This window comes from Trachurus japonicus, chromosome 20 (genome assembly GCF_045865225.1).
Source record: "Trachurus japonicus isolate A0001 chromosome 20, Traja_1.0".
Lineage (NCBI taxonomy): Eukaryota > Metazoa > Chordata > Actinopteri > Carangiformes > Carangidae > Trachurus > Trachurus japonicus.
The window spans coordinates 25143766-25171265 of record NC_140926.1 but is presented as its reverse complement, the minus strand read 5'-3'; the positions used below and the strand labels follow the sequence as shown (position 1 = coordinate 25171265).

Sequence of the window (27500 nt, the reverse complement as noted above, 5' to 3'; positions counted from 1 at the left end):
AGGCACAATGTTAGAATGTTTTTCACAAATCAGGCTTTTGCTATTATTTATCATGTTATTTATCATGTTTCATCTACATAAATAGCAGGGAGCAGAACACAAAATATAAAATTATTTAGAGAATTCAATCAGTTATTGTAATTCATAAACAACAGTTTAAAGGAGGTATTCCTTGACTGTAGATGCCTCATAATCAAAAGTAATTAATTCTCCAAAACCACTGTAAAATTGTGTTTTATCTATGATGCAAGACGATGGTAATATTTTCGTTTTTGTTTTCTCTTTATTGGTGTGTTCAGGTCTCATAACGTCAGCTACAGTGCACAGACATTAAAAAGAGTGAAGCATCAGTTCAGCAGTCTGACATCATTCAGTTGGGGGTGCTACAACAGGTCTCCAAACATCTCTGTATTTATTATCTATAATATAGTATTTATTATCTAAAAATATATAATATTATCTACAATATTCTTTATTAAATATTTGCTACCGTCCTCATTTTTCAAAATAAAAGCATGACTTTCGCAATGAAATCACCACAACAAACGAAAACCATGGGCTTCAGAATACATGTAGCCTATAAAATGATAAAATATTGAAATTAAATGATGTTTGACTGTACTAAAGGTAGTAGCTTCCAGTTGAACAAAGCAGGCCTGGACTGATGATCTAATGCTGTTCACTTCCCTTTTTTGCCGTTCATAACTGATGTGCAGTTAGATGAGTGTAAGGCCAGTATCTCCTGCAGTCTGGATCGTCCTTCCTCTTACATAACAACAGAAAAATATTATAATTGGTAGTCGGTCCAATTAAAATCTCCATGAAATATCTCCAGAGCAATTAAAAGTAGTGAATAAATTGCCAGTGAGAGTGTTTTACATCTAAAAAAGAATGGATTAAAAAACAAATAACCTACAGCAGTGGATTTATAATATCTTTTAACAATCTGAGGGTGCAATGTGATAACTGAACTACAGACTAAAGATGAGAGTGTTTAGTCTGTATCAGTTGTATACTCATCTCTGTCACTGTAAATAGTTAAATGAGAATAATATGAACTGATTTCCAAAAGGCATAAAAAAATAATGATGAAATAGTCATGCAATAAAAATATGGTACCACTTCTAAGACTGTCCTTATAAATTTTTTAGGAATGGCTTTTGATTACTATACTTTACTAATTAGCTTGTTAACAGTGTATAAATTATATATTGGCCGTTATAACATGTTAGATAAAAACAGTGGCCTGTATATTAACCAAACTGTTCTAATTGAGGAGCAATTACATTGATGAAAAGAAAATTCTAATAGAAGAACAGTAAAGTTTAAATAAACAGTTAGTGGAGTCATGTGATGCTAGACAGTAGACTGGGAGCTATCCAATTAAATTCAGTTAGTGAGCAAGTGTTAACTATTGAACAGAAAAATTATCCCAAGAGTATCGACCAAGAAGTATAATGATGACAGCACAGGAACAAAATGGAGGAGATTTGATTCATATTTTAGCAAAATATTGCAAAATTAAAAGCAGAAATGATTAATCTTTTATTATTAGTTGTTTTTTCTTTCTTTCTTTCTTTCTTTCTTTCTTTCGATCTACCCCGTTTCTTTGTCTTGTCACTTTTACACTTTTACTTTCTTTCTTTTTTTCTATTCATCTATCTATCTATCCCCCTCTTTCTTTCTTACTACCCCATTTCTCTGTCTTTTTACTTCTTTCTTTCTACCCCTCTTTCTCTATCTACCTCTTTTTATCTATCATCCCCCTCCCTGTCTCTTTTTTCTCTCTTTCTGTCTTTTTACTTCTTTCTTTCTTTCCTCTGTATTTTTCTACTTCTTTCTTTCTACCCATCTCTATACCTCTTTCTATCCATTATCCCCCTCTCTCTGTCTCTTCTATCTATCTATCTATCTATCTATCTATCTATCTATCTATCTATCTATCTATCTATCTATCTATCTATCTATCTATCTATCTATCTATCTATCTATCTATCTATCTATCTATCTATCTATCTATCTATCTATCTATCTATCTATCCGAGTTCTTTCTTTGTCTCATTGTCACTCTAAAATTAACAATATTTTAATTATTGTTTTTCTTCTTATAACACATCACCAAAAACTATTTCCCATAATGTAATTTGTATACTGTCATTGTCTCTGTCATTGTGTCCTCTTTGTCACTGTCTTTGTCGTTACAGTAGCCTATGTTATCTCACCAATTTAAAAAAAATGTAAAGAAATGAATGAGTCCATGTCTGGACTCAAAGCTTACATATGTAGGAGAGAGAACCAGCTGGAATATTGTGCTCTGAAGTTGAGTGGGAAAAAAAAAAAAAATTCTGATGGAGAAAGTCGACCAGCTGGAAAACTACAGCTGACACAACGGTATAAGTGTCATTAATGGAGGGAAACGACCCCCTAAACTTCTCTGCCGGCAGCAGGTCTGACCTGAGCACAAGGAGACTGGACCAGCTGGTCACAGAGACTCAGACTCAGGACTGATGTCTTAGACCACAACCACCACCACCAGCAGCCTCTCCACAGCGCTGTGGCTGGCTCCATGTGTGTTCTTGCCTGTAATTAGAAAAATGAAATATCCCCCAAAAAATGAGTCAATAAATAGATTTGATGAAGGAACAATAAAGTTTCAATAAAGAGTTTTGAAGAAGGAAGTCCCTCTGGTCAGATGAGTGACGTTGATCCAGATGTTGCTGTGTGTGTCAGGTGGTGTTGGAGGCCGTCAGCAGCGGACAGAGAGGAGTCCTGGCCATCAAGGACATCACACTGCAAGGGCACGAGTGTAGTAAGTACACACACACACACACACACACACACACTCGCACACAAACACACACACACACACACACACTGTAGAGCAGGTTCCTAATTGGTTAATGAGGTTTGGCTGCTTAATTGGATAACAATATTAAAAGTTGAGCTGGCATCGTAGAATCAAGGTCACAATGCTTTTTGTGTGTGCGTTTATAATGTGTGTGTGTGTGTGTGTGTGTATGTGGAGACAAGGGAGCTCATTAAAATATAAATTGATTAGCATGGACTTTGATCCATCCGTCTGTTTATCTACCTGTCTGCATTTTGATGTTGCTTTCTTATATGAACATTTAACCGTGTGTGTGTGTGTGTGTGTGTGTGTGAGGGAGAGAGAGAGAGAGAGAGAGAGAGAGAGAGAGAGAGAGAGAGAGAAATCTGGAGTAAACATCCTTCACCAGAACTTTTTTCTTCCTGTTCAATAAACTGATTGAACACACACACACACACACACACACACATACTCACTCCTGCCTCCACTTTCTGATTGGATCAATGAGATTTTTTTTTGCTGCATTATGGAAGAAGAGGTTAGCCTTAAAGGAGAATTCCAGTCATTTTTGACCCCTAAATCGTTGTCCAGTGTTGGTTGGAGCAAAAAACGTGACTAAAATTGATGCAGGCAAACCAGTTACCATGGCTACCTGGCGCTAGGGATAGCGACAATGCTAACCTATGAGGGTAATTCTTTCAACCACAACAAACACTCAGAAAACAATCAAATATCTATGGTACATGACTGGAATCCATATGACACACCACTAGGGAATTTTCAAAGTTGGAAACTTTCCATGGGAATTAACGGGAATATATGGGAATTAACGGGAATAAATCAGAAATGTACACAATTGAAGGTTGGCCCTTAACAGGGAGCTTAAATATAGTTGGAGAAAATATATTGTAGCATAATCTTGGCTAAAACAACCAGATTTATTGCAAGTGCACTTGAATATCTATGCTATTCCATGCACACAGCACACTGCTTACTGCAGGGCTATAGGCCACGCCCCCTACATGCACTGTGCTAGTTCCAACTATAAACAGCGACTCAGTGACGTTATTCCCATGACCCACAGGGCAGCATCCGCGAAAACTAGGAAATGCTGGGCGAGCCGACCACTAAATAATAACAACAAAATAACGATAAAGACAAAACGATATATTTATCGAAAGCGGACCCATTAACAAGTGGGTAATGTAGTTCATCCACATTAATATGAGGCTTTTTTATAACCAAATAAAAACTCCTCCTTGTCCCTTTAACATTTTGAATGGGATTTTTTTTTTTTTTGGGGGGGGGGCGGGGGATTATTTTACTCAACATTCATGTTTTTGTTGTTCAGTAAAATAATTGATTGTTCAAACAAGAATTAAAACTTGATAAAGTTCTACTCACAAATATCTGTTGAAATGTCATGTTTTTTAATTGTATTATTTTGCATGGATGTCTGCTTATGACAAAACAAAATATTTACATTTATGTTTGGACATGATACAGTTTGTTTAAATTACCCCCAATTTCTAGTTAATTCCCATAAATTCCCAATAATTCCCATAAATTCCTAGCCTAGAAATCTAGACGCACCCTAGCGGTAGCAAAAATATTTGCTCCGTAGGTGGGTCTAGAAACGAGCCATAGGAACTTTTTGAGTCTCGAACACCGTTTTGTGTTCACCAATCACAGCGCTCTATCTGTTTAGAGAGTCGTTGGGCGGGCTTAACGCGATGGCGACATAGATTTTAATTGGCTTGTCAGGCTAACGACATCCTGCTCTTTGCTCTGATTGGTCGTAGCGCTACCCTATTGGTGCAGAGGCAGTTTGAAAGACAGCCTTCATCCCGCCCCCTGGACTGAGCCGAGGTCTACCGGTCGTTGCCAGACTATACATTTAGTGATATAGTCTGGCTTGTCAGGCTAATAAATTCCCATAATTCCCATAAATTCCCATAATTCCCGAGGAAAGTTTCCAATTTGGAATATTTCCAAAATTCCCCATGGAAAGTTTCCGGAAAGTTTCCGTAAATTTACCGGAAAGTTTCCGCCCCTTTGCAACCCTACACACCACTGAACTCATATAGTGTAGAGTATAAACAGTATAAACTTTGTGTTTTTGCATCACTCACCTCAGATAGCCGAACTCTGAAACATCCTGGAAAGACATTACTATCCGATCACAGAGCGCCTGCTCTCCCCGCCACAGAAACAAAAATAAACGGTCAGAGATATTTTGGACATTACCACTGCACTGCTCCACCGTTTATTTTTGTAAAGAAATCATCACAACAAGGAAAAAGTGTTTGTTTCTGTGGCGGGGAGAGCAGGCGCTCTGCGATCGGATAGTAATGTCTTCGGAATGTCTTTAAGAGTAATGTCTGAGGTGAGTGGCTACATGCAAAAACACAAAGTTTATACTGTTTATACTGTACACTATAGATACTTATCAGTAAGGTGACGTCACTATGCGTTCCACCTGGCCGCCGCCATGCTGGGTACCGAACACTGAGTTAACCTCTATTCAGCTCAGTGCAGCCACGTCCTCTCTGACCAGAAATGACTGCTGCCTGATGTAGTTTGGATATGGATATTTCTCATTTTGATGGCCTTGCCTTGAAAGCACACACCATTTCTGCTGAGACGATCTTTGACAGCGCGGTGCGCCGCTCTCTCTCCCGTTAAAAGTTAATCTAGCGCACCCAGCGGACCTCCTCGTCTCTCTCTCTCTCTCTCTCTCTCTCTCTCTCTCTCTCTCTCTCTCTCTCTCTCGCTCTGTCTCTCCTCCAAATACACGAAAAGCCAAATCAAATCAGAAATGCGTAGCCCACTTCTTTTTAACTCACAGACATTTATTTTCATAAAGTAATAAAATATCTGGACATTTTGCCATCGTTAACATTGAGACAAAAGGCTGCAGGAATGGAAGAAGAATTCGGCAAATCATCTTATCACGCAAAAAGTCACAACAAACAGGTTTTGCACAATGGTTTGCACAGATAAGTCTTAAAATATGTGCAACACCTTCTCATCACAATCCACACCATCTACAGTTACGTTATCAGCTGTTATTAAAACCCAACTCATCAGGACGCCATGACCACCACTCACATTAAACAAACCGTTAACAATTAATAATCCACACTCAAACCGTTAACTGTCCTACTCAACAAGCTGTTATTACAAGGTTTACAACAGATATGACAGACAACCTGGGCCGTGTGTGTGCGATAAGAAAGGGGGGGAGGGAGGGAGGGAGGGAGAGAGGAAAAGTAGGTAAAAACCTGTTAGCTGCTAGCTGTTAGCTACCGTAGCTCAGGCGTCGGTCTCCCGTCAGGTAAAAGCTGCCGTTTATTCCTCAAATGAAGCTCATTAAGTTGTTGAGCCTCTCCGGTACAGTTATCCATCACTGCAGTTGAATTAGCCGCTAAACTGCTGGACGCTAAAACTGAGGGGGCGTCTGTGTGTTTACAATTCACGAAAGCAACGTGAACGTACGTGCCGCTCAGACTCAGTAGAGTGAGGCAGCCTCCTTTGTCGTACATGTCTCCCAAGCTGTTTAATGACGGTAAAAAATGAAACAGAAAGTAAATATCCTGCATATTTTCTCTTTTCTGTGCTGCGCTGATCAGAGCGGCGTCCCTACCTAGTGTATTTTACTAAGCAACGATCTGTTAAACAGGAATAACAGACTGTTAAATGCAAAATCAAGATGTAAATAAATATCAAAAATATCAATAAATCATCGGAATACGACATTCAATAGAGCCATGTAATAAAAAAAGGTTTATCCACTATTTTTGTGAGATTTGATGTCACAGCCATGGATGTATTAGGTCACAGCCCATAGACTGCCTTTGGAAGTCGGTACCCAAGATGGCGCTGTGACCGGCTGCGAACGCTGTGTGACGTCACGTGATATCTATCTATATGAGTTCAGTGGTGTCTCTAAGGATTCCAGTCATGTACCAGAGATATCTGATTGTTTTTTGAGTGTTTGTTGTGGTTGAAAGAATTGCCCTCATACTTTAGCGTTGTGGCTATCCCTAGCACCGTCTAGCCATGGTGTAACTCTGGTTTGCCTGCATCAATTTTAGTCTCGTTTTTTGCTCCAACCAACACTGGGTGACCATCAGGACAACGATTAAGGGGTCAAAAATGACCGGAATTCCCCTTTAACCATGACAAAAGCAGCCAGGTGATGATGTCATCAGTGTGTGACCTCTGACCTTTATCCGTACTCAGGTGGCACGCCGCACTTCCTGCACATTAAAGGTGTGGAGGTGAACGCGGGACAGATGGCAACGTATGAATGCACCGTCAAGGGACAACCACAGAGCAACCTGCTGTTCTACCTACAGGTATCAATCCTTATGTTTGATCATTGGTGATCAGTAAAAAAAAATGTATTTCCTGACGTACTGATGTAACCGTGCAACCTGTTTCCCGATTGTCAGGGGATGGGTGGTCGTCAGGCGTTCCTCAGGGAAACCAGCAAGCTGACCCCACGCCGCTATGTGGCCAGATTCGACGTGAAGAACACCACCAAAGGAGACTCGGGACGCTACCGCTGCATCGGCCAATCAGAGCGAGGCGTGGGCGTGTCCCTGTACGCCGACCTCACAGTCAAACGTGAGTTACACTGGAGACAGATGTTTCGCTAAACATGTGTTAAAGGGATAGTTCACCCAAAATTGAAATTTCACTCATTATCTCCTCCCCCTCATTTGGACTAAGGGCTGGGAGAAGTTTCAGAGTCCTCCGTGGCTTCTCTGAGTTACAGGGGGTCTCGGCGTAGCAGTGCATGTCCATATAACGGTTGCAAATGGATACCAACTGTCTTCGTAACAAAAAGACACACCAAAAACCATCCACATACCTCCATGCTGCTCGTTTGTAATGTCTGTCTTGTATTGAAGCCCCGAAATGCGAAATTGTCCTGAAAAAAATTAAATAAGTCTATTTTTCAAGCTTGTTTTGTAGCGGAACGAACTGGGAAGAGGACAGACCCTGGTTCGTCCAAATTTGACGGATCAGGAAGAGGAGCTTCCGCTACAAACAAGCTTGAAAAATAGACTTATTCAATTTTTTTCGGGACAATTTCGCATTTCGGGGCTTCAATACAAGACGGGCATTACATACGAGTAGCATGGAGGTATTTGGATGTTTTTTGGTGTGTCTTTTTGTTACGAAGACAGTTGGTATCCATTTGCAACCGTTATATGGACATGCACTGCTACGCCGAGACCCCCTGTAACTCAGAGAAGCCATGCAGGACTCTGAAACTTCTCCCAGCCCTTAGTCCACATGAGGGTGAGTAGATAATGAGTGAAATTTCAATTTTGGGTAAACTATCCCTTTAACATCTGCTTTGTTTTTGTGATGGAAAGTTCAGAATAGCGCTCTCTCTCTCTCCCTTTCTCCACCTCTCTCTGTCTCTCCACCTATCCTGCTTTTTCTCTTTCTCTCCACCCGTTCAAGTTACTTTCCACCTCTCTCTCTCACTCTCTCCTCGTCTCCCCATCTTTCCCCTCACCTGTCTCTCTCCCCCTCTCTCCTTCTCTGTCTCACTCACTCTCTCTTTGTCTCCCCTCCTCCCCCTCTCCACCTGTCTGTTTCATCTGTCTCTCTCCCTTTCTCCACCTCTCTGTCTCTCCACCTATCTAACTTACTCTCCACCTCTTTCTCTCTCCCTCCCCCTCTCTCTCTCTTTCCCTCCCCCTCTCTCTCCCTTCTCTAGATCAAAGCTGCAGTTTGTCATGTTTTTATTTTAATGACTCTGTCGTCAAATGAAGAGTTGTATTAGTGCTCCTCACCTCATTACTACACTGCATATATGTGTGTGTGTGTGTGTGTGTGTGTGTGTGTCAGGTGATAGGAGCGCCTCATTAGAAAGTCAGTTTGCTGTTTAAAAAGGGAGAATCAGCGGCATTTTGTCAGGATGTGTCTGCGTTCCTGTGAAGATGAATCACTCCAAAGTAAAAGCCTCTTTTTTTCCTGTCTGTCTGAGCATTAGCGCGCTAACCCCGGCCGCTAGCACACGCTCAGGTGTACAGTGTGTTAATGACGACTCATTAAACTTGGTTTGTTGCAGCAGGTATTTTCCTTCCATTCATGATGATCTGCTGTGTACAGAACAGAGCTGGATGTTTATATCCCCCCCCGTATGGAAATGTGGGTGTGTTGATTCGTCTTTTACGGAAGCGTATTGCATTCACTTGAAAAAAAACACAAAAAAAATCAGGTTTTTCTGAGTAATTTATTTTTTGATTTGTTTTTATGAATATTTTTTTCTGTTTTTCTGACATTTTTTTCTCTTTTTCATGGTATTTTTTTTCCTCCTGTTTTTCTGAATATTTTTTTTCCCTAACTTAACAAGATTTCAAAATCCTGCGAGGAGCTCCCACCTGTAAGTAACGTAAGGACTGATTTCAAAATAAAGGTGCTACATCAGACTACTCTGATATTTTGACAGGTAGTCTCCTTTCAATATCAATCTGAATTTACAGGGAACACAGTGAAAATAAGAAAAATGAGTGGGCTTTCCTTTGAAAGTCTACATCACCTTGCAAATTATGCAATTGAATCTGTTTTGGAAAGTCACCTTTATTTTGAAATCAGTTCTTACATGCTCGTAGTACTGTATATAGCAGTGGTTCTCAAACTGTTTTACATCAAGGACCCCTAAACTGACACAAATTAGACCACGGACCCCCCATTGTACAAAATTCTGAAACAACAATAAATAATAGAATAACGTAACTTTTTTTAGTAAATGTATGTTCAAATTACTGCCAATGGCGTGATTTTTTTAGAAAGATTTCAAGAAATTTCTCAAAAAAAATGTTATATTTCTAGGGGGAAAAAATTTGGTAAAATGTTGAGAAAAAGTTGGGGACTCCCTTGAACCCTCTGGACCCCACTTTGAGAACCACTGGTATGTAGTACATCTAGCACAAAGCAATGCCGGGGAGAGCTTGACTGGATTTTTTGAAGTGGAGCATATCATGGATACTTATCATGATCTAATAGATCTAATAGATCCATGATGAAGTGGAGGCTTGAGGTTAAACGTTACTTGCAGGTGGGAGCTTCTCATGGGATTTTGAAATCTCTTTGAATCAGAAAAAAAAATTACTACGAAAAACAAAACAAAAAAAAAACTCACAAAAAAATAAATTACTCAAAAACAATGGATTTTTTGTATGTTTGTTATTTTCAAGTGAATACGCTTCCATACTCTTTGACCTGTTTGTAATCTGTCTTGTGTCCTGGTGGACATGGACATGGACATAGTGTGTGTGGTCCAGGATGTGTGTGTCCCACCCTCAGCCTCCACACTGACCCCAGACCTGTCCCTGATTGTGTCTCACCACCACCGCCACCTTCTGCTGCTCACTTATTTGGCTCAGTTTGCTCTGTTATCAATCATAACAGAGCCAATCAATACTGGATAAAGGCCTGACACACGCACGCACATATACACACACGCACACACGCGCAACCACACAGGTCGATAACTTGTCTGATCTCTGCAAACACACACACACACTGACAGGTGAGGAGCTGTTTGTTGGTCACATGATCTGACATATATCCCACAATCCCCGGTGGCTAAACCCCTGATTGAACTGTCACTCAGACTGTGTGAGTTTTATCTCTCTCACACACACACACACACACACACACACACACACACACACGCACACACAGTATTAACCTGAACATGATAAACATGCATCATTACACATGTATCCCTACTCTTTCTGTGTGTGTGTGTGTGTGTGTGTGTGTGTGTGTGTGTGTGTGTGTGGTGAAGTGGGTCAGTAGGAAGTAGAGCAGCACCACCGGGGTTTCTGGGTAATGGAATCCAGGTCTGTCGTGATTCGCCGAAGGTCACAAATATTAATTAACTCATTAACTTCTTCCTCCCTCGTTAAGAGAGATCAGCAAAACCCTGAGGAGTTAGTGTGTGTCTGTGTGTTTGTGTTGCGTGTGTGTGTGTGTATGAAACTGATCATGTCTCTATTTATCCCTCAGAGCCTCCTGTACCGATCGCCCCCCCTCAGCTCACAGCAGTAGGTGCCACCTATCTGTGGATCCAGCTCAACGCCAACTCCATCAACGGAGACGGACCCATCATTGAGAGAGAGGTAAGTCTAGATGAGTAGTGTTCTGCTCCGGCCCAGTACAAGGTTCTTTGTGTCAGTTTAAATGTTTCTCAATCTTTCATAAGGTTCTAGAGATCTGGGTTGCAGTGTTTTGGGAAATTTAATGGGATTTTATGGGTCTCTAAGGGACTGTAGGGTCCTGAGAGAGAGTCTAGGGTTAGAACCCTTGTGGTGGTTCTTGCAGGTCCTAAAGAGGTATAGGCTTTATGCACAGCTCCACTACTTCCTGAACTTAAACAAGCTCCTTTATTTCCTGTCTTACACTATTGGACAAACTGATTAATCCAGGTGTGTCTGACTCTGACCTCAGTAGTCACAACAATGGTCAGAGACACCTGGATTAATCAGTTTGTCCAATAGTGTAAGACAGGAAATAAAGGAGCTTGTTTAAGTTCAGGAAGTAGTGGAGCTGTGCATAAAGCCTATTCAGCAGATCTTCTATGGGTTTCTAAAGAGAGGAGAGAGTTTAAAGGTCCAGTGTGTAAAATGGTTGGGGGGGCATTGAGCATTCAAAATTCTGGATCGACCTCTGAGGACAACAAAAAAAACAGGACTCCTTAAAAAATGAATTTAATTGAATTTAATTGAATTGACTGGGAGTATTTCAGGAGAATGGAGCGATGGGCCATTTTACCATATCTGCTGTTTCCTCCTTTCCTTCCGCCTTCTTCTTCATTGATTTATTTATGAATCTGAAACTCACAAAACGTGTTCTCTGGTTGGCTAGATTTTCCATTCGGGGTGCTGTACAAACATGGCAGCGCAAGATGGCGGCACTCTCTAAAGCAAGACCTGGGTATAAGGCTACGAAAACCAAACTAATTTTATTTTATAGCTATTATACACTTATATACACACATACTGTATATACAATTATATTCATGGATAGTATATTCAGATTTTGACAATAAACCTTGCCAATTTTTACACACTGGACCTTTAAGAGATGAAGATGAAGAAGTTACTGAGGAGGTTCTAAGGACCTATGGGGGTTGCTAGCTGGAGGCTAGCTGGAGGCTAGCAGTGAGGCGGTCTTGCCGGGCATACACTTTGCGATTTTAGCCTGAATTTGACCCAATTTTTGAGATGCACGCCCAATCATCTGGTCCTGAACCACCGTAGAACGGTTGGATGATGACGTCAGAAATTTTGGTCAGTCTACAAAGGCTTTTGTAGAGTGGAAGCAGAGCCCCGAGCCGATTTGCCGACATGTGTTTATTTCTCCCCCAATGCACCTGCGCAAAGTGATAAAATACAATGGCAACGTGTCGGTGGACTGAAAACACTAGTTGTCCAAGTCTGACAAGCCATCTGCAAGTCCATATGCTATGGCGCCTCTTGTTTTTGGAGCTTTCGGCACACAGGATAGCAGCAATCAAGAGCAACTTTCTTCTGCTTCATTAGCATGGTTGCTAATAAACAAACCAGCGTTGGAGCGTTTAAATGAATCTTTATTGACAGCTGTCAATAGGCAGGACAGTCAGCAGGGGCCGATGGGTTATTTACACCCATACAGTGTTTGATGATGGGACCGTACAGTGTGAGAACATAAATCGTGAGCTTTGGCCGTACATCGTAGATAATTTACTTGTACAGTGTGTGTTGGTCTTGACAACAAGCTTTTAAAACATGGTACAGTGTATACCCGGCCTTACTGATCTTACAGTATATGAAAGTTTCCTGGGGGGATTCTAATGGTTCAACAACAACAACGCTGAGGTGGCAGTAGTGGTTCTTGATGAGGTCGGTTCTAAAGCAGTTTCTAAGGATTCTAGCTCACATGATTTTCTAAATTTGATTTTGTTATATCAGAAATAATCAAGGGGGCAGTTGTCGGTCTGAGAAGTGATCACTTCCGCCTTCAACAAGCTGCAATCCCCCCGGCTTCCTCTGGGGGCTGGTGTCAGAAAGCAGCATTCTCCATAGACCCCCATGTTAAAATGGCAGACTTTTTTGGTCTCAACCGATAGTTTCGTTTTTTGATCTCAACCGATAGTTTCTACCCCCGCACACACTCTGAGGGGGGTGAATTGTTTTTTAACTCGGATTAGAAATTCTGGCCAATTAGGGCGCGGAAACGTTGAGTGACAGGTCCGTGGACAGCTGTTTCGAGGCCAGTGGGCGGGTTCTTGGCCAGTAAATCCAACATGGCGCTGTTCAGGCCGCCATATTTGAGTCACAAAAACAGCTTGGTTTCTAAATCATAACTTGTGCTATTTAATTAAATGTGTATGTTGAACACAATATGATGTGGATCGTTGTTCTCATTTCTGTCCTATGAATGGTTTGTGTACAGGTGGAGTACCGTACGATGTCGGGACAGCTGATCGACACCACGCCTGTGGATAAAGCCACCCATAAGATTGGACACCTGGACCCCGACACCGAGTACGAAATCAGCGTGCTGCTCACCAGGCCCCTGGAGGGAGGCACGGGAAACCCCGGGCCACCGCTACGAGCCAGGACCAAGTGTGCAGGTGAGTCCAATCACATGATCCAAACCTGTAGCCATTCCGTTAATGATGCGGAATGTTTCTAACTTCATCTGTGCCATTTTAATACTTGTTGTGTGATAAGAGCGAGCAGCCAGCGGGCCGGGGCCAGGCTATACTCACACTGAGCTCATTAGGAGGTTAATGGTGGAGTCAGTAGTGCAGCGTGCCATGCTAAACTGCATTAGCACTAAGCACATCAGGTGGCTAATGGTTAACAGTCAAAAACACAGTTCATTAAAACTGTGAGCCATCCTCGGCTTTGTTATCGCTACACTAATTAGCTCTTTACGGGTACAGTGAACACATCAGCGTAGCATGCTAACTGTTCACCTCATCCATCTCCAGAGCGAACACACACCGCTGTAGGTGAGTGTGTGTGCCAGTAGGTGCAAACAAACAGTATGTGATCAGCAATTAGCACACTAATTACACAGGTGCAACAGACTCACTGCTGCTGCAGCATTTCACTGCTGTTGTCTTTTTATCATTAGCATCAGTCGCTTAGAAAATAATCACACTCACAAAAAACATGTTTACTGTTTGCAAAGTGTGGAAAAGTTTAGTACAGTGTGGTTTCACCTCTGTCTCTTTGTCAGATGAACTGAACTGAACTAAACAACTCACGTCTTTATTTCTGAGACTTATTTCTATGAATGATGTAAAAAAAAATAATCTGTCATTGAGACAAAGACATGAAGCACTGACATCACAGCCTGAGGCAGATCCAATGATTTACATAGATGTCAGAGTGTAGACATGATATGTAGCTATAGGCATTTGTATTAATAGAATCGTGTAACATAGTCAGGAATGTAGAATGCAACATGTTTATCAAATGCCTGTGTGTCCCGTGCCTGACCTCAGGTCTGTTACTGTAGACAAAGAGCATGATTACACTTGTGTCAGGTTCCAACATGTCAGAGCCGCCCACGGCGTTGTGCTGTTCCTCTGGTATGTTCTCCTAAACACATCTTACTGTACACTCTGCTGCACCACACACCTGTCTGACTGACTCCCTCACAGCCTCTCACCTCACTTCTGTGTTGTTCATCCACACAGAAACACTGGTCATGAGATACACATGTGCATGTACATGTGCATGCCTGTAATGAGTTCTTAGGACAGCGAAGATGTTCTGGTTCCTTGAGGAGGTGGAGTTGTTTTTTATTGGTCTACGATAAAATAAAGTTTGGCTTTAGAAAAAGTATCTGTGTGTATGGTAGGGCACTACTACAGTTACAGTTACAGCTGTAATGCATCAGTCATGCAGTCATATCCTATTATCGGTATCAGAGATGAACCCTTAATTATCATACTGAAAATGGATTTAGCTCATTTACCAATTGCAGCATTAAGTTCCCTTCTCCCCAGTGCACAGGACACACCTCCACCTACTTGTTGCACCTGAACAGAGGCCTTCAGTATAGTTTACAGGCTAGAATAGTAGGTTTATCATTTGTTAATAGAACATTTTTATTTCCTGTTTGAATAAGGATTTGTTCGTATTGAATTATTATTTTTAGATCTCCTGAACAAAGTGTAAGTGTGTGAACAGTGTGTCACTGTATGTTTTTGTGGGGTCATTCCTATGTTCCCACAGCCCTTTGGTCCCACCATTGGTTGGGTTTAGGCAATGAGGAAAAGAGTTGGTTAAGTTTAGTAAAAAAACACCCGGCAGAGGCTAGACAGGCCAGATAGATAGAGTCCAGATAGGTAGAGAGAATCCAGTGGGAACGTAGGGTCTAATTTTGAGAAAAATCTTAGAACTGTGGGAACATAGGGCTGTGGGAACATAAGGCTGTGGGAACATAGGCATGGACCCTTTTTTGTCATACATGCAGAAACAGACAATGTTTCTACAGACCATCGTCTCTGAGCCAGCTGATTATTTTTGTTGAATTCTGTTGAGTTTTAAGTTATGTGATGTATTTTTCTATAAATAATTATGAGAAAGATGCTTTTTTTTTTTTTTTTTTTTTTGCTTGAGCACTTGTCCCCAAAATGTGCAGAGCGCTGGTGTATGATAAGATTGTAAGAGTCTGAGGGGGTGAAATTGTGAAATAGATTTTAGGAAACAGGAAACTCTGTAGTCAAATGGTGAGATTGGTGCGGTCTCTGTTGAGGTTCTCCAGACGGTGTGATTGTTGGTGAGGATCCGGAGATGCTGGAGGAGATTCTTAGTGGTTGGTGGCACTTGACTGTTGTTTGATGATGAGGGTCCTGGTTCCTCTGTAAAACCCTGTGGGACTGTCAGCAGATCAAAGCTAATGCTCCTCCAAGATTAACAGCAGGAAACACCAGGAAACAAAACTAAAAGACGGTAGTGTGTGTGTGTGTGTGTGTGTGTGTGTGTGTGTGTGTGTGTGTGTGTGTGTGTGTGTGTGTGTGTCATACCCTGCGATGATGTACGCTCTGATAACACTCATCTCTGTCTTCAAGTCACTTTTATTTATTCATTTTACTGCCAATAAATTATTAACCAGGCAGTGTTTGTCTGTGTGTCTGTGTCTGTGTTTGTGTGTATGTGTGTGTGTGTGTGTGTGTGTGTGGGTCTGTGTCACAGTGCATGTGTTTAATAATGAATCAGTGTGTCCATCATACAAGCTTTAGGACTTAGGGCTCAGGGAGGCGACTCAGCGTGGCGGCAGTTAAACAGGAAGTTTGACCACATGATCATTTAATATTCAGCTCCAATGTCTTTCTGCATTGACGAACCCTGAAGATAACCCGTCTGAAGCAGCAGCATGGACGACAAGACGTGCAACAATTTTATTTTTGAAGGTGGATGGAACAGGAAACAGCTGATTAATCAGACTATTTAGTTCATAATTGTTAAAAACTCCATGAGTGTTGTTCAAGTTCAAGTTCAAGTTCACTTTTATTTATATAGCACAGTTAAAAGACCTGTGACAGTCGTCCAAAGTGCTTCACAGAGCAGAGACAGAAACAAAAAGAAAGCATGTACAAGAAACAAGAAAACATGCATATCATCACACATACTCACACACAAATGCATGTAGCACATGTACATTAGGGGTGGGAGAAAAAATCAATTCACATAAATATCGCAATATCTTTTTTGACGATTTTTAAATCGATTTTTTTTTCAAAAATCGATTTTATTTTTTTTATTTTTTATTTTTATTGTGCAATATGCATTTGTTAGCCTTTTTTACATACAGAGAGTACAGGTTTTGAAAAGGGTTTAAGTTCACTTTATAATGGAGTATGTTAATTTATAGGCTTCTACAGTATTTGTGTGCAGATAAATATTAAAAATGCAGACTAAAAATCGAGAGAATCGGCAATATCGTAGAATCGCAATTTCAATCAAATCGCCATCCAAAAAATCGTAGAAGAATCGAATCGGGAGAAAAGCATATCGTCCCAGTACATATACGAACATATGTGCATACACACACATACGCATACGTGCAACAGTGCAAGATTATGTTAAAAATACATACTAGGCAGGATTAGAAGTCCCTGTGGATCCGAAGGCCAAGGAGAAAAGATGTGTTCTTTAAACCTCTCCATGGATCCTGCATGTCTAACATGTAATGGCAAGCTGTTCCAGAGTCTGGGAGCAGCCACAGAGAAGGAACCATCGCCCTTGGGGTCTTCAGTTTTGATCTAGGTACATCCAGCAACAACTCACTGGATGACCGTACATCTCTGGTTGGATTACGGACGTATAAATTCCACCAGATATAGAGACCAGTTAAAATCTTAAAGACAATTAATAACACTTTAAAATGACTCTTTCCAAGTCATTAAAAGAAAATAAGGCTTGACTTTTGATAAAATACGAATTTGGTGAAAAGACCCTTTAACCACTGTGTTGATTTGTTTCCTAAAATCAAGGTTGCAATCAAAAGTTACACCAAGGCTTTTAATAAAGGGAGTGGTTTTAAAAGCAAGGAGATCCTGACCTTATGGAAGGCCAAATACAGTGACCTCGGTTTTTATCTCACCAACCACTGCTCTGTTACCTCAGACTGTTCTGCATCACATCATCATGATGAATGATCAATCATGTGAGTTAGAGCAAATGTCACTCCCACACAGTCATCATGAAGGAGGAAACTAGCCGTAGAGACTGAAGTCAGGCTGTAGACATGTGTCATTCTGATGTGAAGTTGGACATTTGAACATGGAGTCTATAGCTGCGTTTCCACCACAGGAACTTTCCACAGGAACCAGGAACCTTTAAAGGAACCATGAGTGTTTCCACCAGAGGAGCCAGGAACTAAATTCTAGTTCCACCTGAGGTAGAATAGTTCCCCTAGAAACGGCACTGGTTGGGGGCATCTAGATCCTTGTTTTTCTCCATGCATTATTGTGTTTGAGAAGAAATCTTTGTTCTTGTATGTGTCATTTTTAGACTACAGGCTACATTTACTTTAGTAATGATTTGCATAATCTCCCCGGGACTTTAGGCCCCGGTGGAAACGCAGGCAACAATGGGCCACAGGAACCTTTTAGTTTCTGAAAAGAAAGTTCTAGCAACTGGAAGTTCCTGGAACCTTTGGTGGAAAAGCACCATATGGAATGAAGCCACAGTATAGTGGTCAGTATGGAGCCACAGCCACAGTGGTCAGTAGAGGAACTACAGATGTTGGTTACCTTCATTCTTACCTTCATTCTTACCAGCACAGTAATAATAATAGTTCATTTTACAACACTGAAGCTACTTTCCAGTGAAGAACTAGTCTCCAAATCCTCATTAGAAATAACAACAATTAGACTTGTTCATTATGAATGATCAACACAACTAATGTGACGTGGTGTACAGTCTGATGACAGTAGGATCACATCACAACCATGACTCCAACCTGAACCACCACACAGTCTTATGTCCCTGGTTCTGGACGGTCTGGGTCCAGACCCAGACCTTCATACATGGACTTTAATGATGGAGCCTGAACAGCTCTGATGCAGCTTGTGCGTGATGATAGAAAAATCCATAACTTTTCAAATGGAAGAGTCAAAGGAAGGAGTCCACGGAGAATACGTCTCATGATTAAAGTGTGTGTGTGCGTGTGTGTGTGTGTGTGTGCTGGACTCACACACTGGGCTCTCAGCATTGGTCATAAAAATAAAAACATTTCTCTGTGTATGTGTGTTAACATCCATTAAAGTGTGTGTGGTGTTTGTCGAGGCTTTTAGAAAAGTCTCACATTAATATTTCACTCTCATTCTCTCTGCGTCTCTTTTCACCTCAGATTTTCACGCTCTGCTCGTCGAGGATGTTTCAGTGCTTCTACTTCTCTTTTTGTATTTTTATCTTGATTTCATCTGTCTGTCTCTTTTATTTCATCTCAGTGGGCAACACTTTACCAAGCTGACCATCACTGCTAGACTGACAGCTGCTCCCCTTAGGTGCCTTATTAGAACTTTCCCATTTGTTCTTAACATTCAGACTTTGTTTTAAAGAACAGTCACGGTGTCTCTCTGATAGACATTCTAATTTACTCACAGACACTTTGTGGGCATCTCTAGTTAACATGCTAAAATGCTAAACCAAGAGCAGCAGTGGAAGGAGGTGGTGTGAACCGCACAGTCAGAACCAGGCCATTAAAGGACAATTCCAGGCAAATTCAACTCGGGGCTGTATTTTCCTAACATTTTAGGTCTAAAAGAAGGAATCTGAAGATTTTCAGTTTAATTGCTCCTGTTTTGCGGTAGTTGTGTCTGTCCCCACATCGCCACGGCAGCGATGAATGGGAGTGGATGTAAGTTCCGCTGCTTAGGCTGTTTACATCCCTCAAAGCCGCAATTTTTTTCCACAGACAGCGTCAGATGGCTACTCAAACATGCACCCAGAAGTTTATTTACTTCAAGCAAGCCGACATGTTTGTAAAACTAGATCTAATTCAAAGTCTCCCGGAGTCTCGCGTGAGACCCAAGTTGCCGTGCGCGGTGTGTTCAGGTGCAGTGGGAAAGCTACCGTTTGTGTCATAAACACAGGAATATCAACTCTTGACTTGCTTCAAGTAAAAAAAACTTCTCAGCGCATGTTTGAGTAGCCATCTGACGCTGTCTGTGGAAAAAAATGTTTACTTCAAGCAAGTAAAGAGTTGATATTCCTGTGTTTATGACACAAACGGCAGCTCCAACTGCACCTGAACACACGAGCACTGCAACTGGGCCTTGCTTGAAGTAAATAAACTTCTGGGTGCATGTTTGAGTAGCTATCTGACGCTGTCTGTGGAAAAAAATTACAGCTTTGAGGGATGTAAACTCCCATTCATTGCTGCCGTGGCGATGCGGGGACAGACACAACCACTGCAAAACAGGAGCAATTAAACTAAAAATCTTCAGATTCCTTCTTTTAGACCTAAAATGTTAGGAAAATACAGCCAGGAGTTGAATTGAATTGTCCTTAACTCAACATGACACAAGGAAGAGATGGGGAAGACAAGAGGAGGGCTGAAATCACCTAGTAGACCTCATCCAAAACTCCAGAACCCAGATTCCAGGACCCAGACTCCAGGACTCAGACTTCAATCTGTCACACCTCCTCCTTAACAAAATCCACTTTCTGTTTCTGTTCTGGTTCAGCCAACATGAATCATCCATATCATCCATCACTGATTCTCATCTCATCTCTCGTCCTCTTCATCCCTCTATCACCCCCCCCCCCCTTCTCTCTCTCTCATATTAAATCTGGTGTTCTCCTGGAAATGAAAAATTAAACCTCTCCTCCTCCTCTCCTTCATCCTAAAGTCACCTTCAAACATTCAGCTCTCCTCTCTCTCTCTCTCTCCCTCTCTCTGTCTGTAATGTATTCTTCTTCCTCTTCTTCTTTCTCCTCCTCTTCCTCCTCAGCAGTGTTTTTGTTTTCACTCTCTCTGTCTGTTATCAGCTCCCAGCAGCCTGCAACAAGCTCCACCCCGCTAATAAACCCTGCTGTCCTGTAGCAAAAACACTTAAACGTACCCCCAACCATCCAGATGATAAAAACCTAGCTAAACAAAGCCTGGCTATTTGTTCTGTGTGACAGAACCAGCTGAGTGATAGGAGGCTGTTACAGTAACCCAATGATGGCTCAATCAAAGAGCCTTTTCTCTGGATTTCTCAATTGTGCTTGGGTCGTGTAAAATAGAGCATGGGTCAACAGAATTCTTTCTATATAGAAAACTACTTTTATAGCCAACTAAATAGTTTTGCAGAAAATGTAGAAAGGAGTCAAATGAAAGGAACTTAAAGCAAATAAAAACATGAAGAACCAAGAAAGAAAGAAAACCTTGAGGAACTCAAAGTGCTAATGTTGAGACTATAGAGAACTCCCAGACAGAAGAAAAAAATGCAGTAATGTGTTCAAGTGTTTTCTACTGAGCTCTGCTACTATGATGAGTGAATAAAATTATATAGCTTCTAAAACCACAAATGATAAAGACCCCATGAAATGAAAAATGTTATTTTCCATTTAAAGGACAATTCCAGGCGAATTCAACTCAGGGGTGTATTTTCATATCATTTTAGGTCTAAAAGAATGAATCTGATGATTTTCAGTTTAATCGCTCCTGTTTTGCGGTAGTTGCGTCTCTCCGCGCATCGCCACGGCAGCAATGAATGGGAGTGGATGTAAGTTCCGCTGTTTAGGCTGTTTCCAGCCCTCAAAGCCGCAATTTTTTTCCACAGACAGCATATTTTTCTGTGTGTAAAGCACTTTGTGTTGCATTCCCATGTATGAAAGGTGCTCTATAAATAAAGATTGATTGATTGATTGATTGATTGAGATGGCGACTCAAACATGCACCGAGAAGTTTATTTACTTCAAGCAAGCCGACATGTTTGTAAAAGTCGATCTAATTCAAAGTCTCCCGGAGTCTCGCGCGAGACCCAGTTGCCGTGCTCGGTGTGTTCAGGTGCAGTGGGAAAAGCTACCGTTTGTGTCATAAACACAGGAATATCAACTCTTTACTTGCTTCAAGTAAAAAAAACTTCTCGGCGCATGTTTGAGTCGCCACCTGACTCTGTCTGTGGAAAAAAATGTACACTTCAAGCAAGTAAAGAGTTGATATTCCTGTGTTTATGACACAAGCGGTAGCTCCGACTGCACCTGAACACACCAGCACTGCAACTTCGAGCTCGCGCGAGACTCTGGGAGACTTTGAATTAGATCGACTTCTACAAACATGTCGGCTTGCTTGAAGTAAACAAACTTCTTGGTGCATGTTTGAGTAGCCATCTGACGCTGTCTGTGGAAAAAAATTGCGGCTTTGAGGGCTGGAAACAGCCTAAACAGCGGAACTTACATCCACTCCCATTCATTGCTGCCGTGGCGATGCGCGGACAGACGCAACTACCGCAAAACAGGAGCGATTAAACTGAAAATCATCAGATTCATTCTTTTAGACCTAAAATGATATGAAAATACACCCCTGAGTTGAATCCGCCTGGAATTGTCCTTTAATTATTTGAGTATTTTTACATTAAAATCAATGAATTTTTTCCTCCTGTAAAACAAATTCAGACGTTTAATGACTCATCATTTTACGTCCAATTAAAATCAATTTCCCTGAATGTTTACATTCCTCTTCAAAATATGAATTCAGGCAGTCACCATGACAACCTGAGTGCTGGACCTGCTAGCTAGTTTGAGAGTCTGAGCCCGCGCTGTAGCTTCTGTCCTTTCATTGTGAACAAACTCCAGCGTGAAGCATCATGCTCATCAGCTATTGGCTCAAACATATACACTAACGTTTTCATCGCCATCATCGTCTTCCTCCATTTCACCATCACACAACTCATCTGTGAGATCGGCAGGTGGAGGAGAGAAGTCCTACGCAACAGAGCGCGGGCTTTGTTGTTGTTGTTTCCCTTGACGTACATTGCACGCCATTGGCTACTGTAGATGTCAAGTCCCTCCCTAGTCTGGAAACATGTGGTCATGTGGAACTGAAAGGCATTCAGAGAGCTGTAGCCTATCAGGTCGTCTTTAGAACCTCCAACCTGAAACCCAGTGTTGACACAGACATGTATGTAGATATACAGCATGTTTCTGCAGAGCTTCTTAGAGACTCAACAAACACAACCCCCCATCAGTTATTAACGGAGGTTTATCACTGCACACGTCTGCTTTTTTAATACAAGTCATAATGTGCTCTTGTTGTGTAACAGCAGCTAACAGAGGTTTAAAATCTAAAGTTGTTTTGTCATCTGTGATTTTTAGAGTTTAGAAGTTTAAATTCCTGCAGCTGTGATGAAGGAGAGAGAGAGAGAGAGAGGAGAGACATATAAAAACCTGAGAGCAGATCTCTAAATAACACACTAATGAGCAGGAGAGAGATGGGTGAGAGGCACTGGCACACACTGAGAGAGAGGGCTTATTAAATCAATGGCAAAAATTTGAAAGGTTGAAATTTCCTGCTTTTCACTGAGAACAAAAGGCCAGCATCTGTGAGTGTGTGTGTGTTTGTGTGTGTGTGTGTGTGTGTGTGTGTGTGTGTGTGTGTGTGTGTCAGCAGGGTGAATGGAGGAGTCATTCATGTCGGAAATCTGTTTCAATCAGTCAGAATCGTGTTCACGGAAAAGGTCGAGGGGTGGGGGGTAGTGGAGTAGGGGAAGGGGGAAAAGTAGGGTTTTTTTTTGTTGTTGAATTTATAAATAACATCAATTAACAAGAAGCTGATGTTAGTACAGTTCCTAATTAGTCCAACTAATGTGTCCTGTAGCTGTATGACACAAGACCAAGACCAGTTTGAATCAGGGTCTAAACCTCCATCAAACCAAGAACAACAGCATGAGACAAATGTGGACTTTTCTCATGTCGGCTCCTTCACGTCCAAGAAAACCTCAGTACAAAATGATGCAACAGCAGCCAATAGAAACCAAAACCGTCTACTGAGGGCTGGATTCACAGTTCACTAGAGGTGCAACGATTAATCGACGTACAGATGTCAAGTCGTCAAAAAATAATAACAAAATTAGTCACCAACAAATATGATCGTCGATAATTAGTTGGTAAGTCCCAGGTTTTTCACACTGTGGACCTGAGCTAAACGTCGCTCCTTCCATCCTCTGCTGGGAATTGTGCAGTACCGACTGGGCAGTGTGTGTGTGTGTGTGTGTGCGTGCATCGGGGGCCGTTCAGATGTAGTGCCTTTTGCATGCACAAACCCATTACTTTTAATGTAGATGTGCATCATGCGCATTCACAACCCAACAAGACGCCATAGGGGCACGCTTTCAGCAGACCTGTTTCTCCCTCTGATGTTGTGTCAGATCCCGGTTCCCCCTCAGGCTGTGTCTTCCCTACTGTTTCCCACCGAGCTCCGCCCTGTTCCAAAGGGAAAGATGTGGATAGATGTTTCCACCGAGATGTAGAATGTGTATTATAGAAGAGAGACTCGCTGACTTGTATCATCAGAACAGACATATTTATATTGTATATATTCATATTTAATAGAGGGGGACAATGCCTACCTGACAACTCAGCTGTCTAAATGAGAGGCATTGAGTAATTGTACGCTTTATAATCCGATTAGTCGATTAAAGTGAGAGTTTCGGAAAATTAAGTGTTTTTACACTACATTTCCCATGAGCCACTGCATGCACGGTGAAATTCTTGGACGGACAAAAGCGAAAACATTTGCCAAGAATGTTTTCATTTATCAAGAATGAAAGTCAGAGGTTCAAAGACGATCAGATACCGTCGTAGTTCCAACCATATATGATGCCAACTAGCGATCTGGCGAATCATGGGAATAACGTTATTCCCATGACCCGCCGGGCAGTGTCCAGGAAACCGAAAATAGGAAATGATGGGCGAGTCGACCACTTAATAATAACAAAATAACTATAAAGACAAAACAATATTGAAAATGGACACATTAACAAGTGTGGGTAATGTAGATTCATCCACATTAATATGAGACTCTTTTATAAGCAAAAGCAAACTCTGGGTATCTTTAATCGTTTTAATAATCGATAGATTGATCGAATATCATAATAGTGGTTAGTTGCAGCTCCACAGTTCCCAATTGAATAATTGAAATTACTGATTATCACAGCAGTTCATAATGAGCCCTGGCCAGCTCTCCTCATGTAACAGGTCTACTGTTACCTACCCAGTACTTTTAGATAGGGTTTTCATGAGAACTGATACTTGAGTACCAAGTTGATGCCAACACGCAAAACATATATCAATACCTGCCTTTTTTCAGTACCGTGAGTACAGGATAGAAAACTTTTCTCTTGGTGGGCCATGTGGAGTCCTGTCAGGCCTGATGGGGGCAGTATGCATCATGTGAGCTGGGTTCAGCTATAGTCAAACTCTGGAGTGTCCATTTGTCCACTCCACCTGCCTGGTGTACGCCACAGCTGCTTCAGACGTCATGGAAACATGACACTCAGAATGAAAACAAACATGTGATTGTGGACGTAAAACGATATATCAGCCTAAAACTTCATTAATTAACAGTTCTCTTGTTGAACTTCTGAAAGATAAAAGAAATGACTCCATGACTTTCTGTTTGTGTTTTCTTTTAACCATTTTTTAACTACGTGTTGCTGCTGCTCTTTAAATTCTCTGCAGTTTGAGATGTTGAAACACAGTGGAGCTTAAATACGAGAAAGTCTCAAAAAACAGTTTTTTAATGAAGTAGTGAATGTAGAAGTGCATGGGTTCTATTTTTTGATTTTTATCGCGGTATCGAATGAGCATCGAGACTCTTCTGGAGAAATTCTGGTATTGTGACAAAACGCTTGAGTTGGAGTTATTCACAGATTAAGTGTTCCTCTAAATTTAAATGTTGTGTTTATAAGCCACCACACAGCACACTATTGCCTCTCAGAGATGTGTGTGTGTGTTTATGAAAGTGATAAGATGATATTTGAGATTTAACATGTTAGATTCCTTGTTTATTGTGTTGGCCTGTTAATGACTAGTGGACATGAGGACACTACAGACTACGTGTGTGTGAGTGAGTCTTTATCCTCTTAGTGATAATCTTATCAATATTTGATATGACTAAGTGTTGTGGTTTGATCAGGATGTTGTGTAATGTGGTCAAGATACTGAAAAATGCAGTGAAATGAAGAGTCTTTAACCTCTCTGGGTCTCTGAATGTAGTGGTTTTGAGTCTAGACCTGGTCCTGGTCTGGATCCAGAAAAAACACACTCAAAACTAACTTTCAAAAAAAGCAAAAAGGTTTCACAAAGACTTAACTGTGAAACCTCTAAAGCTGAACAATCAAGCCAAAGGAGAAGAACCAAAAACTGCTCTTCTTTGAATGACCACTAGAGTCTCCAGAGAGTCCACCAACTCCCAGCACAGAAACCTGTCTGCAGGCTGCAGCTGATCCTGATCCCCCCCTAGTACATGATGACAGCTGGACGAGGGGGAATATTTCTCACTCTTTGGGCCTGTCCCGATATGCACACTCCATCACACTTACACACTTGGGCGCTTGGCGCTTGGCGCGCAAGTGTGTTGCATTTCTCCAATGACCAAAAGTGCAGCGCGCTTGATTTGCACTTTACCCACACTGATGGTAAGACCGCATCGGAGCGGTATTTGGCCAAGTATAAATCCCACAATGCACCACGGTGAAGTCCGCCGTCACCAAGAGCAACAAGCCAGGTTTGGGAAATTAAATTAAAGGGACAACGAGGAGTTTTGGAAAAGCAAAGTGTTTTCACACTACATTTATGAGCCTCCGCGCACTGTGAAATTCTTTGACCGGCGCAAGACGGACTCATGTTTTCATTCATCAAGAATTAAAGTCAGAGGTTCAAAGAGGTTCAGATACTGTCGTAGTTCCGACCATAAACGGCGATTCAGCTGCGTTACTCTCATGACTCGCCATGAAACCGAAAGTAAAGAAACGCTGGTCAGCTCGCCCAGCATTTCTGCCACCACTAATAATAACAAAATAACGATAGAGACAAAACGATATATTCATTGAAAATGGGCCCATTAACAAGTGGTAACGTAGATTCATCCACATTAATATGAGACTTTTTTATTGTCGCAGAATTTTTCGTTCTGCCGACGGAGAAACTCCTTGTTGTCCCTTTAACTTTCTATCTCATAATTATGACTTTTTAATCTATATATTTTTTATTACTGGTTTATCACTGGTTATTAAAACTGTTGCTGTGCTGTGTGTGTCACAGTTGTGCTAGTGTGCACAATGGCACAGGCTGCACTTGTCCAGTTTGTCCTGACTGCTTATATCCCTGCGCGCTTGGCCACTTAATACATGCTGCACACTATATGCAAATATACGCTCCACCAGCATAGTGTGTGCGTAACCAAGCGCACTCAGCCAAGTGTGGAGGAATGGGACAGCGCCTCCCATTATATTAAAGGGATAGTTCACCCAAAATTGAAATTTCATCATTATCTACTCACCCTCATGTGGACTAAGGGCTGGGAGAAGTTTCAGAGTCCTCCGTGGCTCCTCTGAGTTACAGGGGGTCTCGGCGTAGCAATGCATGTCCATATAACGGTTGCAAATGGATACCAACTGTCTTCGTAACAAAAAGACACACCAAAAAACATCCAAATACCTCCATGCTGCTCGTATGTAATGTAATTTAATGCCCCGAAATGCGAAATTGTCCCGAAAAAAATTAAATAAGTCAGGACAGACCCTGGTTCGTCCAAATTTGACGAACCGGGAAGAGGAGCTTCGAGAAGCTTCCGCTACAAAACAAGCTTAAAATATAGACTTATTTAATTTTTTTGGGGACAATTTCGCATTTCAGGGCTTCAATACAAGACGGACAATACATACGAGCAGCATGGAGGTATTTGGATGTTTTTTAGTGTGTCTTTTTGTTACGAAGAAAAGTGGTATCCATTTTCAACCGTTATATGGACATGCACTGCTACGCCGAGACCCCCTGTAACTCAGAGAAGCCACGGAGGACTCTGAAACTTCTCCCAGCCCTTAGTCCACATGAGGGTGAGTAGATAATGAGAAATTTCAATTTTGGGTGAACTATCCCTTTAAGGCTTGGAATTCTAACTGGGGGCGGGGCCACATAGT

General features: G+C 41.5%; 1 protein-coding gene across 7 annotated transcripts in view; it reads left to right on the top strand.

Moving 5' to 3' along the window:
- Positions 1 to 27500, top strand: part of LOC146966996 (receptor-type tyrosine-protein phosphatase mu-like) — a 196180-nt gene that overhangs the window by 80005 nt on the left and 88675 nt on the right. For all 7 annotated transcript variants that reach the window (XM_085763828.1, XM_085763832.1, XM_085763830.1 and 4 more), the window contains exons 5-9: positions 2731 to 2809; positions 7073 to 7188; positions 7285 to 7459; positions 10868 to 10980; positions 13295 to 13475. In XM_085763828.1, coding sequence (XP_085619954.1) covers positions 2731 to 2809; positions 7073 to 7188; positions 7285 to 7459; positions 10868 to 10980; positions 13295 to 13475 — 664 coding nt within the window. The remainder of the gene's footprint in view (positions 1 to 2730; positions 2810 to 7072; positions 7189 to 7284; positions 7460 to 10867; positions 10981 to 13294; positions 13476 to 27500) is intronic.